The sequence below is a fragment of the Ochotona curzoniae genome, unplaced genomic scaffold (genome assembly GCF_017591425.1).
Source record: "Ochotona curzoniae isolate NIBS_2020 unplaced genomic scaffold, NIBS_Ocur_1.0 scaffold_4701, whole genome shotgun sequence".
Taxonomy (NCBI): Eukaryota; Metazoa; Chordata; class Mammalia; order Lagomorpha; family Ochotonidae; genus Ochotona; species Ochotona curzoniae.
This window is the reverse complement of record NW_024467122.1, coordinates 55,024,125-55,037,466: the sequence shown is the minus strand read 5'-3', so window position 1 is coordinate 55,037,466 and position 13,342 is coordinate 55,024,125. Positions and strand designations below refer to the sequence as shown.

At 37.8% G+C, this 13,342-nt stretch overlaps 1 protein-coding gene across 3 annotated transcripts in view; it reads right to left on the bottom strand.

Annotated features, from left to right (window-relative positions):
* Positions 1 to 13,342, bottom strand: part of SLC12A1 (solute carrier family 12 member 1) — a 78,743-nt gene extending 65,401 nt beyond the window's left edge. For all 3 annotated transcript variants that reach the window (XM_040968498.1, XM_040968495.1, XM_040968496.1), the window contains exons 1-3: positions 12,886 to 13,342; positions 4,232 to 4,366; positions 4,013 to 4,088 (exon numbers count right to left, since the gene is read on the bottom strand). In XM_040968498.1, coding sequence (XP_040824432.1) covers positions 4,013 to 4,088; positions 4,232 to 4,366; positions 12,886 to 13,302 — 628 coding nt within the window. In that variant the 5' untranslated portion in view covers positions 13,303 to 13,342. The remainder of the gene's footprint in view (positions 1 to 4,012; positions 4,089 to 4,231; positions 4,367 to 12,885) is intronic.

Below are 13,342 nucleotides of genomic sequence, written 5' to 3'. Positions count from 1 at the left end.
TGAAGTAAGGGAAGAATGGACAATGTTAGGCTTTGTTAAACTGAAGGAGGCACCACAACACCTACACAGCTTCACTGTCCAGGGTTACCTTTCTTGAGTTTCTGCATTTATTTAACATCCTATAACTTGCCATCCTGCCATCCTGGAAACTCCTTTTTTTTCTTTGCGCTTGACCATTTATTCACAATTTGTTTACTCCTTTATTAAGATGATACACCAATTGATGTTCTAATCACCCTTTGAGTCACTCACCACCACTGAGTGCTCTCCTGTGTACACAGGGATGCAACCTCAGCTAACCTCTGTTTGTCTCTCAGAGATCTAACTGTTGTCAGGGTAATTTATAGATCCTCATTCTAAGATGGGTAGAGATACAGGTTCTTCTCCCCTAAAAAGCATTCTCCAAAGAAGATTGACTCAGAATTCAGGGAGAAGGCTGGAGTGGGGGCAGTCAGGGCTGTTAGTTCACCCTGGCTCCATGCAGAATATGTTGGACTGAGCAATTTTGTAAGACCCGTATGTGAGAGGAAGGCTCTATAATTATTGCTGGCAGGCTGTCTTATCTGAAGGATGATTAGAAGAGTATATGGCAAAGAGAGGTTATGATCTTTCTGGCTATGCCCCAAGAAGGGAAAGTAAAGGCAGCTAAAGGGTAGAAATGGAAATGAGGTACTAGAAACTGAATCTTTTAAATGTTTTTCTTTTTTATTTGACTTTTTTAATAAAAAGCCATGGGCATGAATTATCACAAAAATGATCATAAACTGGAATCAAATTCAGTCAAGCCAGAGCAATGATTGAGATGTTTCAGCCAATGGGGACTTTACAGAAGTTGAATATTTTGATGTGCTCAACAATACCCTACCTCTAGTGGGTATCTCTAGACTATATTGTCAGCTAAAAGGCAGTGGGAATAAACTAATTGTCTGGCACAAGCTGGACCAAATTACTTTATGCCCTGTAGATTCTTCCAAGTTTGGGGCTGTAAGAAATAGTTGCACTTTCATCTAAGGCTAAATACCACCCGTGGACAGTGTGAGGCCGGCAGAGGCCCCCAGCACGCCGGGGCCCAGGTCTTCCCGGAGTTGGGTTGCTTGGGAATGCAGCCCAAAGTGGGTGGTAAACTCCATCTAAGAAATAGTTGCACTACTACAGTCATCTTATCTCTTGCAGGGATCATGTGGTGATCATCACTTCTGTAACACTATGAGGCCTCAAATTCTTGTGCCACTAGCATGATACACTTATTGTTTGCACATTATTTTGCTCTTGACTTTATTTTGAAGAAGCTTAGTATCAAATGTTTAGCATGCCCCAAAGACTGTACAAGACCACCTGTTTGCATTTCACGACATTAAACCTAGGCTGATTCCATTGTCTCTCTACTATTATTTTACATTTGCCTCTATTTTCCCAGAAATTCTTCATCCATTCTTTGCATTATATGTATTTCTGAAATCTACTTTAAAATCTTGGGAATGAAGTTTTAAATAGTGAGTGATTTTCTTCACTTTAGCAATCAAACTTAAATTCCCAAGGTAAAAGGATGAAAGACATCACAGAACACTTTCACTCAGTTCATTGCTTTTCTAAAGTGTGGTCCTTAAACCAACCTGCTTCCTGAAATGCCAGAGATGTTTACTTAAGATGCAGAGGCCTGGGGCCAGTACTGTAGTGTAGCAAATAAAGTCACTGCCTGCCACAAATGGCTTCGCATTTAGGTGCCAGTGTGTTTTCACCCGGTCCATTTCCACCCAGCTCCCTGATAATGTGCCTGGAAAAGCCAAGCACTTGGGTTCTTCTATCCACCTGGAAAGACCTTGGCTTTAGCCTTGCGCAGTTCTGGCTATTGCAGCCTTATGCAGAGTGAACCAGCAGATTAAAGATCTCTCTCTGTCTCTTCTCTCTCTAACTCTGCCTATCAAATAAATTAATAAATAAGTAAGTAAATAAATAAATCTTGAAAAAAGAAATCCACCTAGAATTTTGATCTTCCATTTAATACAAAAATTATATCATAGATTCACTTTGTGGGGAATCAAGAACATAGAAGTTCAGGACCTAGGGCAATGACTCTCCTGGCTAATCCTCCTCCTTCAGGTACCAGGCTCCCATGCAGGCTCCAGTTAATGTCTGGCTGCCCCACTTCCCACCAGCTCTCTGCTTGTGGTCTGAGAAAGCAATGGAGGATGGCCCAAAGCCTTGGAATTCCATTCCCAAGTGGGAGACCATTGTAGCCACATGAAGAGTGAACCAATGGATGGAAGATGTTTCTGCCTCTCCTTCTCTTTGTGAATCTGTTATTCCAACAAAAGTAAAAATAGATCTTAAAAAAAAAAAGAACACAGAAGTTCAGACATGCCTTCAGATATTAACCGAATCTATCTCAACTTGTGTTTAAAAGATAGTTGGTAATTCTTGATTGCCTTTCTTCTTCAGTCACACTCCGAAGCTCCAGAAAACTAACCTGAAGGAGCCAAATGGTAAATTGAAAAACTGGAGCCAGTTCCCATAGTTTTCCATGTTTCATGTTTGGCAACGGCTGGGTTCCTGACAAAAGCCTGCTTGCTGGTTTTATGATGCATATCAAATGAATGCTTACAGCCGCAGGCTCCAAAATAAGTATATGCTGTTTCATGGAAAATCTGCATCTTAATATTGCCAAGGTTTTGCTCCAGGGTTTCACGCAAAATTAGGTTTTTAAGGGCAGTTTAGTAACTTATTGAGATCATCAAGAAACATTACTTTGTTTGGAGGTATGAGGGTAGCCAAGGGCAAGAGTAATTCTTTTTAATGCAACTTATTTAACACCCATATGTTTGGGCAATAACCTGAACTTTAATCAGATCCTACATTACTCTTCACAATCAATCCAGTTTCAAGTTTATTAGAAAATTGTAAAATATGACTATTTATGCTAAAACTTACTATACGGGCAAACATTAGTTTTGTTTTAATAAGAGTTTTAAGTAGTTAATTCATGTTCCTCGCAATGGCTATTCGGTGGATTTTCCTTTGAGTGATGGCTTGTACTTTCTTTTTAGCCGTCAAAAAAGAGATTTTTAGGGGGAGGTAGAGACTTCTTATCAATCTTACTCCATTTCACTGGCATTTGTTGTCAACATAATGCTAAATGAATTAGAGTCATAATTTGGGTTTTACTTTACTCCAGAAGAAATGAGTCAAATACAAGTGTTTACTTCTGACTTTGAGGGTAGTTTGGCTACACTTTCAAGCCCAGTTTGTGAAAATAGCCAAAGGAATCTCAAAGCAGTAGTAACATTAGCTACTTGGATAATCATTCTGGGGAATAGTTTTGGGTGCTTGTTTTACAAAACAAATGACAGAATGAGTTGATGATGGCATCTAGTCATTCTTGTCTATCATTGAGACCTGGGACAAGGTGGCTTCCTCTCAACCATCGGACAAGGAAGATGAGTGTTAAAAGCAGGTAAAGCCTGAAGGTAGTCATTTTTCCCGATGACTTTCACTTTTCCACATTGGCCGCTGCTGGGCCAGTGTGAACCCAGGAGCCAGGAACTTCCTCTGGGTCTTCCATGTGGGTGCAGAGGCATGAGTGTCCAGGTCATTCTCCACTGCTTTCCCAAGCGCATTAACAGGGAACCAGATCAGAATTGGACAACCAGGAGGACACAAAACAACACCAATAGGTATGCTGTTACCTCAGGCAGTGGCTTTACCTGCTATTCCACAATTCTGCCCCCTAAACATAAATCTTACCTAAAAGGAAGGTGCTTTTTATGTATCTGTACACCTAAAATTCTATTAAAGGTATAAACATTTACTTGAGCTTCTGCTTGCTTGATGAGCTAGAAAACTCCAGTCTCACAGGGGTTAACTCTTCATGGTAAAAGAGGCAGCATTGATGGAGCTCAAGTGCAAATTATTTCTGTGACTCTCTGTTCACATTCAGCCTGAACAGTGAAAACCAGTTGCTTCCTGTGGTTATACTTTATGTCCAAAATTAATTCTTAGGGGATCCATTGCTTACCAATTCCAGCTTCCCCAACAATCCAAGAGAGGCGGATGAAGAGCATGACTCCCCAGATATTCAGCATACACCTCACCTGCGGATCAGAGGAGTCATTGAAAGGAGACAGAAAGGTGACATTGGGCCCTACCCATTTGCCCTTGGAACTCTGGGACCCGGGCCTGGCCTTGTTGACAATCCCACTACAGCTTTGATTGATAAACATAGGAGCTTTCTCACCAGCACACCTTTGACCCATCCAAACTTCACAGCACCAGCTTTGTTTTCTTCCTCCTTATTTTCAGCAAGTTCCTCTCCAGGCATCCCCTCTCCATTAGCAACCCTGTCAGCGGAGCCAGGAGCCACTGCCACATTCTGCATTTTTACAAATAACAAAAACACAGTCATTGGTTAACTTTCAAAAGCAGATCAAAACTATTGACAGAAAGCTTTAGAATTTAAAAAAAAAAAAGGTCATATTCTGGTCATTTTGAAATTTTTGTTGTTTTGGGAGTAGATGGGCTTGTTTGGTGATTTAGAAGCAACACTAAGGCTGTCGATGGGACCTTGACCTCTCACCATTGAGACTATTTTAGATTAAGAAACATTTACCTGAAACAATGATGATAAATCTTCTGACCTCAGGAGAAGGATTTTTAACCAGATTTAAGGAAATAACACATTGAAGATTTTCTTTAAAAAATTAAACATGTCCTATTAAAATTTACAGGCAGTGCAGGCCTGTAATGACATTGTTCCTACAGAGCAGCTTCTCACAGATTGTATGAAAGAACTGCTGCACGTGCTCACATCACGTATCAACATTAAGGAGTCTCGCGGCTGACCATAGGAAGACTGGTAGAGTGGAAACCAAAAGTCAGTCCTCTAATCAGGGATTGAAACTTTTAAATGCTTGTCTGCCCTGTGGTCCAGTTTTGCAAAACAACTCTCCTTCTCAATATATGCGTACTTAGTTCAATGGGTGGAAGACGTCTTTGTTTCTTTCAATCCTTAATTTATATTCTGCATGAAACTGAAAAATTTCACATGTATCTCAGTCTGTCTGGTGCCTGCTTGTGTTCTTCCTCATCAGACCAGTTACTTGAGTTTCCCTAAAGCAAACTTTCCCGCAAGGGCTTTGAAATCATTGGGGAAGTCCCTTATATTCATCCTTTAATTACTGGCATTACAGAATGCCTTCATTTTTATTTAAGTGGTCTAAGTTGCTTTAAGGTTAAGAGGATATGCTGTGATATCACTAGCTAAAAACTCTTGGACAAGAGCACTGTATCCCTGTAAAATGGAACTGGTATTAAATAAGAATTTCACACATGTGAATATTACACAGGCTCTGTTTGGGAATGATTGAAGCTCATGTACTGGCCATACTCAAAGGCTCTTGTATCTTTGGGATTTGGCATACCATTAGTGTGTCTACTGCTAAATGACTCTAATTTGGGCCGTTTACTGCAAATGATTTTGACTTCTTATTTCTTTCTTACAAGACCCTCCTCTTTATCTGAGAGTAATGATTTTTCTCCACCTTTCCTCTTCCATGAGACATTGTGATACTAATGTAACACTTGGGTAACTGAAGTAGTGCAATGTGGGGCAGTCACGGAGTAACGCTGAAATAGGGTCTGCCAGGTAGGAGATCATTGATAAACAACATTGGATCCACAGAGTGGAATTTAAGATCCCTAATTTCAGTCTCATCCATTTTTATTCCTTTTTTTATTCCTTTTCCCTTCTCTATGGGACAGTCCATTTATTATTGCTTCCACTGTGCCATATATAATTAAAAAGGAAGAGAATGAATCCTAATTTTCATTATCTTATCTTCTGACAGTAATGGGGGAAAAGTGAGTAACAAAGATTAACTGAATGGTTAAAATTTACTTTTGAAATAGCTGAGGAATTGTTCAATCATAAGCATCCTTGGTCCCTCGTTTGTACAGATAATTGAAAGCTGGTATCATATATTCGTACCAGTGCAAGATCCTGGAAAACAAGTGCCAATGGTACTGTGGCTGAACTGTGAGGACCCCAATCAGTAACCAGTGCTAGCCGCAAAGGCTAAGTCATGTACATAATTCAAATTTTCTGGTAGCTGCTTTTCACCAAGTAAAACAGGACTGGTGAAATAAGTTGGGCTTAGATATAAACCTTTCAATTTAAATTACTCCTTGTAAAATACCATGTTTCTAATATTTGGAACATAAATATTTGTCAGTAGCATTGCACCCTGCCCTGTAAAAGTGAACTGTTTCTTTGTTTGGATTAAATGGGATGCCATGAGACACAGCTTTAGTCACATGTCTTTTAAAAAGTAGTACTCTGAATAAAACTCCTATTTTCTGATTAAACCTGTCCAGAATTGCTCTGTTCTCTGGTGAAGCCCACTGATGACTGTGACTCATAGATCTAGATGTGTAATACAAATGACTGTTACCACCCCCCTCCCAAACCCTACAATTAGGTTAAAAGATGAGATGGGGGTTTGCGATCACTCCATCAATGAACATTTGTTTGTAGAGGATACCCTTCCTAGTTAAGGTCTCATGGTTGTTTACTTGATCACTAGGATTTGACAATTTGATGCAAAATGAATATTCTGTAAGAGTATGACATAGAAACCATCATATATAGAAGTGAATTAAGCAATAATTTTGCTAATTTTCCAAAAATAGAGTCAATATAGGGTGCTTGATTCTGTTAGGTAAATATATTCAACCTGTTAAAGAATAAAAATTTTGAACCTTTTTATACCACAGAGGGGAAAAATCCTCGTATTTATATTTTCTTCATGGTCTAGTAAAATCAGATAGTAAAATTACAAGTACAGAAGCCATTCCATTACTTTATCATGTATGAACCCCAAATCCTGCATTGTATCAACAGGGATACTTGAAATGTGACTTTGACTATGCCATTAACTCATATATTTCCTCTAGCAATTAACCTCTTTGTGGATACTACCAGTAAGGGTAAATCCAGCGTGTTTTCTGGTTTAAACTGCCTTAAGATAAGACATTCTTTTTTTATCATCTTTCTATTCTCACGTGACAAAGCAAATCTTACTCTCACTGTTTAATAAATGCCTCTTTTGTAAGCCAGAATAGCAATCATGAGCTCAAGTTACCATGAAAGCTCTGCCCGTGAGTTTGGTTCAGAGGTTTGTGGGGACTTGAGGCCTTGCAGCCTCCTTTCTAGTGTATGTTCTTGACACTCAAGTCTCAAAGACTGAAGATTTTATGGTTGTAGCCTGAAACTAGTTTTTCCCTTCATACTTGAATTAATGTGTTTGTTCACACTCCATTACCATAAATTATGACCCATAGCCCTTCATAAATGCACTTAAAATTATATGGCTTTAGGGAATGATTACTTATTTACTAAGAGTTTTACCTGTGCATTAAGAATTCAAGGAAGATAAAGTACATTCAAGAAAGAATGCAAGACTTTTTGATGAAATATTTCCCTCTTCAATCCTACAAAATTAGTGAAGCTTCAATTATACACAGTTTAAGGTACACATTTCTAATGAGTTCTTCTAGATGATGAAACATTAAGTTGTTTTTATTTAATTAAAATATGAAATGATATTTTAGGCCTGAGAAAAATAACAAATATTTTTCTAGGTGTCATCAATGCATAAGAAAATATATATTCTTTAAATTCTGACTAGATATATTCTCAAATCACTACATGGTTTAAGTTTTGAGCCTTTAATCTCATGGTGGTAGAATTCTTAGACAATCATTGGAAAATTTTTACATAAATATTTAGTCCTATGTGGTCCTATTATTTTTAAGCATTTTTTGTTATTGAAATATTCAAACACAAAGAAAGAATAATGTAAGAAATATTACTTTCAACAATTATTAACATTTGGTCAATCTTATTCCAGTTAAACCCTGCCGCCGGATTATTTAAAAATCAATCTGAATGAGAATCAGACATTTTTAAAGTTTTAATCCAGAATAAAAACATGAAAATGAGAGGGCTTTTTGTTTTTTCTTTTTAAAGTTATTGTAAATTAAGTCTAGAAAGTCACAATTTATAATTATAGCATTTTCATTGTATTTGAAAGCACACATTTCCTAACTTGTCATAAAACTGCCACGAATTAACTTGTATTTTTGATAACTTAGGTCAAAAGTTAACTATCTACAATAAATTACCATATGAAAAATAAAATGCAAACATTCTTGATGTTTTTTAAGTATACACTTAAGGGAACTCTCATTCTACTTATTATTTACTACCGAACTATTTACAGCAGTCAGCTAACAATGTTTTTGTACTTTTCCACATACTATTTTATACAGTGACCTTCCAGAGAGATGGCCTTAAGGAAAAAGTCCCACTACGTATCAGAATGAAATCTTCATGGCAAGTATTGCTCCAGCTAACATTTTGGGGGTAACTTTCAGTTACCATGGGCCCTTTAAGCCATGACAACTTGTATTTTAATGTGTATTTTATTTGGTTGCTTTTAGTTTAGGAACCATTTATAGTCTTGAGGAGCCCCAATACAAATGTTACACTTTCAGTTTAGAAATGATTATGTTTTAGAAAACATATTTTTGCCTGTTCTTGTACGGAAGATTAGCATTTCATGCCTTGATTTACATGGTACAGTGCTTATTAACTGAACTACCTGTCCTTTATTTTAGTAGCGATCAAATCATTTTCACTTACTTTATCTCACCACTCACATAAATATCTAATAAATATCTTGAAGATAACCATGAAAATGACTGAGATCCACAATTAATTCTGTAGGGAAGCAATGCAATCTTTTGGTACTGTCCCAGAAACAAGGAGTGAACTGACATCTCCTGCTCTGCCCATCATGATCAAGATGTAGCTATCTTCATTGTGTCTTGTTCCACCGCACCTGATGGCTACTGAACAGGCAGAATACACAGACCGTGAAAAATGACCATGGAAAAGGCAGTGAACTTTGAAGGTAAGTAGACATAGATTCAAATTATTAACCAAATGTCTTTGGTTTCTTAACCATGGATGCTTACAGGCTTCTTTGTTTTCCCATCTGAAAGATCTGTACTGTTTTATCAAACCCATACCGTCTATAAAACAGCAATAATGATAGTCCCTACCTTGAGAGACTGTTATAAGAACTGAATGAGAATTTTACGAATGTTAGCACATCAAAAGTCTCAGTAAAAAGCTGATTGTTCTGATTGTTATTACACTATAATCGATATTAACACTCCTACACTCAGATTATATTCGATGGTTAACAGCCTGTTGATCCAAACATGAAGTTATTTCTGTGTGAATTTTTCGTTTTGTTTTGGCTTTGTTTGGTTTGAATCAGTTTCTGCCTAGCTTGATTCCTTAATTACATATTGCCATGGCTGGGGCTGTGGCACAATGGGCTAAGCTGCTACCTGCAGCACCAGCAGCCTGTGTGGGTACCAAGTTCCATTTCCGACTGAGCTCCCTGCAATTGTGTCTGGAAAAGCACCAGAGGATGACTCAAGTGCTTGGGGCCGTGCACTGATGATAAACCTTGATGAAGGTCATGGTTGGATGGGAAGCAGAGCAGCCAGAATATGAACTAGCACTCAAATGAGATCCCAGTGTGTGCAAGGCGAGCAGGTAGCCACTGAGCCATTGCTCAGGGCCCTGCCTCTCACCCTTTCTAAATCTGCTGTTCAAATAAATGAAAAAAAAAAAAAAACTAAAGAAAATTATATATTTCCAGCTTAAATTTGATATTATTTTGTACTTTTATGATGGTTTATCTCAGAGACCTTACGACACATGACTTTGATAGAAAGGGTGTGTATTTTTGAGGATCTTTATATTTTTCTGAATGTTGGTTAGTATGGTTGTAACACAGTTTCACTTTGGTTAGGAATTGTGTGTGAAAAGATGGCCACATGACTTAAGCTCAGTGCTGGAAGCAGAAGTCTCTTTACAAAGAGAGGAGGGGTCTCAAGTGGGTGAAAACATCAGGGCACAGAATAACACATGCCCCATATATGTTTGAAAAAAAGAATGCAGACAGTTAGGAAGATATAAGTACAGATATTTATAAGCTTATGTGTACGTGTGTATGAACCTGGAAATTTTTGGAAGGACTTAAAAGAAATTATCAATAGTGATTGCCTTAGGGAGAATAACTTAACTTTAATGTCCCATGAGAGACATTTCATTATGTGTTTTAAATACATATGTATGTAAATATGTAAAAATATTTACATTTAGTACCTGTTATTTTATCAGCATATGTTTTACTTTTTAATAAAATGTTAGCATAAAAATCACCACCATGACTGTAAATAGTCATCTGTTGTGTTCTTGTTCATTGTGTTGGATGTACTGGACTTTGTCGGCATGTAAGAAGAAATTAGGTAGCTTGCACAATAGTGCAGAGCACATAATGTACAGGGTCTTTTTTCTGCTTTTAACAATAGTATTTAGAAATCCATGATGTAGAGCCTCCAGTATAGCTCTTTACCACACAGAAAATGAATAGCATTTCTTCAATTGCAAACTCAAACAGTTGAGATTACAAATTCTGTGGATAACTATCACCACTAAAATTTCATATAAGGTAGTGACCTAAAACAATGTGTTTCAAGTGTATTTCCCATTTTACCTGTTAGGACAATACTGTGAATTTTTTCCCATTCATAAATTATAATCAGAATGTAACCTGTTCATGACTAAACATATTATGCTTTTGAGTGTAAATGAATCGTTGCTGTAAAAGTTTTAAAAAATGCTGCCCAACTTGTATATTCCAGTTTCTTTCCAGGACCAAATTATTTAAATAAACACAATTTAAAAAATATATATAGATACTTACTTGAAAGGCAGAGTTTACAGAAAGAGAGAGAAGGGAGAGAGATATTTTACATCTGTTAGTCCACTCTACAAATGGCCACAAAGTTTGGGGCTAGGCCAGGCCAAAATAAGGAGCCCCAAGCTCTATCCTGGTGTCCCGTGTGGGACCCATGGTGTTTTAACAGGGAGCTGGAATGGAAGTGGGACTCTGGGACTGGAATTGGCACTCTAATATAAACTGCAGCTGATACAAATTAGAGACAATGTCAGTCTCAACACAAATACTGTAATTTATGTATTTTCCTTAATCCAAAATCCATGTAGTAGCGCTGTCTTATTAAATAATACTTGCTTTCTAATTGAAATTTAAACAGCTACCATAAAAATATCCAGGGCCACAGGGATGTGGCAACATAAAAGTATCACTGGGAGACCTTCAACTTCATCTCTTATGTTTTGAGGGTGGATGCAGGGACATAGCTGAATGAGGCTTGCTTTGTTCAGGGAAGATAACCTGGAGATTTGCCCATCTTCGTCTCGAGCCTAAACAGCACTTAAGGACAGTGGAGACAGTGTGGTGCCTTCAGCTTCAGCAGCACTGGCTGCAGGAATGTGCTTGTTGTGGGCGCTATAGTTCCCTGACTGAAGTCTGCTCACCATTTGGCAACATGGATATGCCTACACGATTGACTCCTACAAAAATGAGAGTCAGGTTCATAAAAGCAATAACTTGCCACCATACTTATTCAAGAAAATTACACAAAACATTGACCCTACACCTAGTTTTTAATGTATTTGATTTGCCATTCCTTTGTGTCTGAGAAAAAGAAGGCTTTACGCAAAACAATTAAAATCTCAAAAACGATGCAATATCACAAATAGCTATCAAATTTGTCAAGTGTCCCTATCACATTCCTACTGTGTGGTCATTCAAATTGGCTTTGAGGCATTTCTCCTTTATTTCAAAATTTATGGAAGCCATGATTTTCAAAGCTAGAAAAAAAGCTGCTTTTTTTTTTCAATTAAAAATTTGAGTCCTAGGAACAACATGAGTTTATTCCATTTCCTTTTAATGGAGTTAAAATTTTATTTTGTTGGGAATTAAGGAATGAGATGAATAAGGATATTTAAGTCTCAATACCAATTCTCATGAAAGGATCTGTTCGTACAGTTACCACAAGTAATGTGGTAGAGTACCAGCACAGTATCCCTACAATGGGTCATCATTCAATTAAAAAAAATTTTTTTTTTGAGTGAATGGCAACAGACCTGTGACAATCATTCCTGTGACTTCTTATCAAAATCTAGACAAGAATAAATTACATTTGAGTATGTGACATCCAATTATTCTTCATAGCAAGTAATCATATTCCCTCAAGAATGATTTTATTCAGTTATGCTCCAGAAGAGCAGAATATAAAGTCATCAACATATTTTAGAGAAAGTTATAGAGGAAGAAACTCAGTAAGTTTCCAAATGATGTGCTGTATGATTAGAAAAAGTGCTGCTTGATATTACCAGCAGATTTGGGAAGCCTAGCTGTGTTCCTTCAGTACTGAAGAGTTTAGCTATTTCTGCTGCTTCTGTAGCTTCAATTTAATTTTGTTATTTTTATATGTCTAGGTGCACACAGAAGCCTCAGGCAAAAAAAAAAAAAAAAAGAGTAAAAATGCTGAATCTTATCAATCTCTGCTCTCTCTTTAAAGAATATAAAAACACTCATGCCCACTAAAGGCAGGCGCCCACAACATTAACTACAAAAACACTTTATTTCTTTGTTTTACTTTTGATCGGATGCATTAAACTAACTAGCATGTTTAACCAAGTGTGAACTGAGCAGCCTATAATTGCAAAGCAGATGTAATGTATTGCCTAACTTACAGTTAATTCTTTAGTTCTCTATCCTAAGTCTGTGTTTGTGGAGCATTTGTTATGTAATTAGGTTTCCTGGGGACTAGGGACAGTTAGTGAGCTCTTCCTTTGTTTTCTGTTCCTAGCGTGATAAAAGAGGAGGGAATGACCCGAAAGAATAACCTAGCAAGGAACTCACCTGCCCCTCTCCAGCTTACCTTTGCCAGTTGTTCGTGGATCTCCAGCAGGCTGGGCCGGGTCACCTTGGGCCCACTGACGCTGCCCGTGTTGCGATAGTACTCAATCTTGGGGACAGCGTCCACGGTGTTGTGGCCAAAGGTTTGCAGGTAGTAGGTGTTTGTGTGAGAATCATAAGGGTGAAGACTGCCATCTGTTTTGGTATTTTCTCCGCTCTGGAGAAAGTTATCATAGCACTCCTGATTCCCAGGCCTAAAGCTGATTCTGAGTCTGTTTTGCTCGTCCCCAAAGGAAGTTTCTTCATAATGCGGTGGGTCGGCGTTGTCGGTGCCGCCCGCACTGCTCTCATGGCTCTCATTTATGACATTCACTTGAAAGCGACTTGTATGAGTGGGCCCTGAATCCAGAAATACGTTGGAAGAGTTATTCAGCGACATCTTCCAAAACGGATTTTTGGGGTGGGATTTTTTTTTTCTT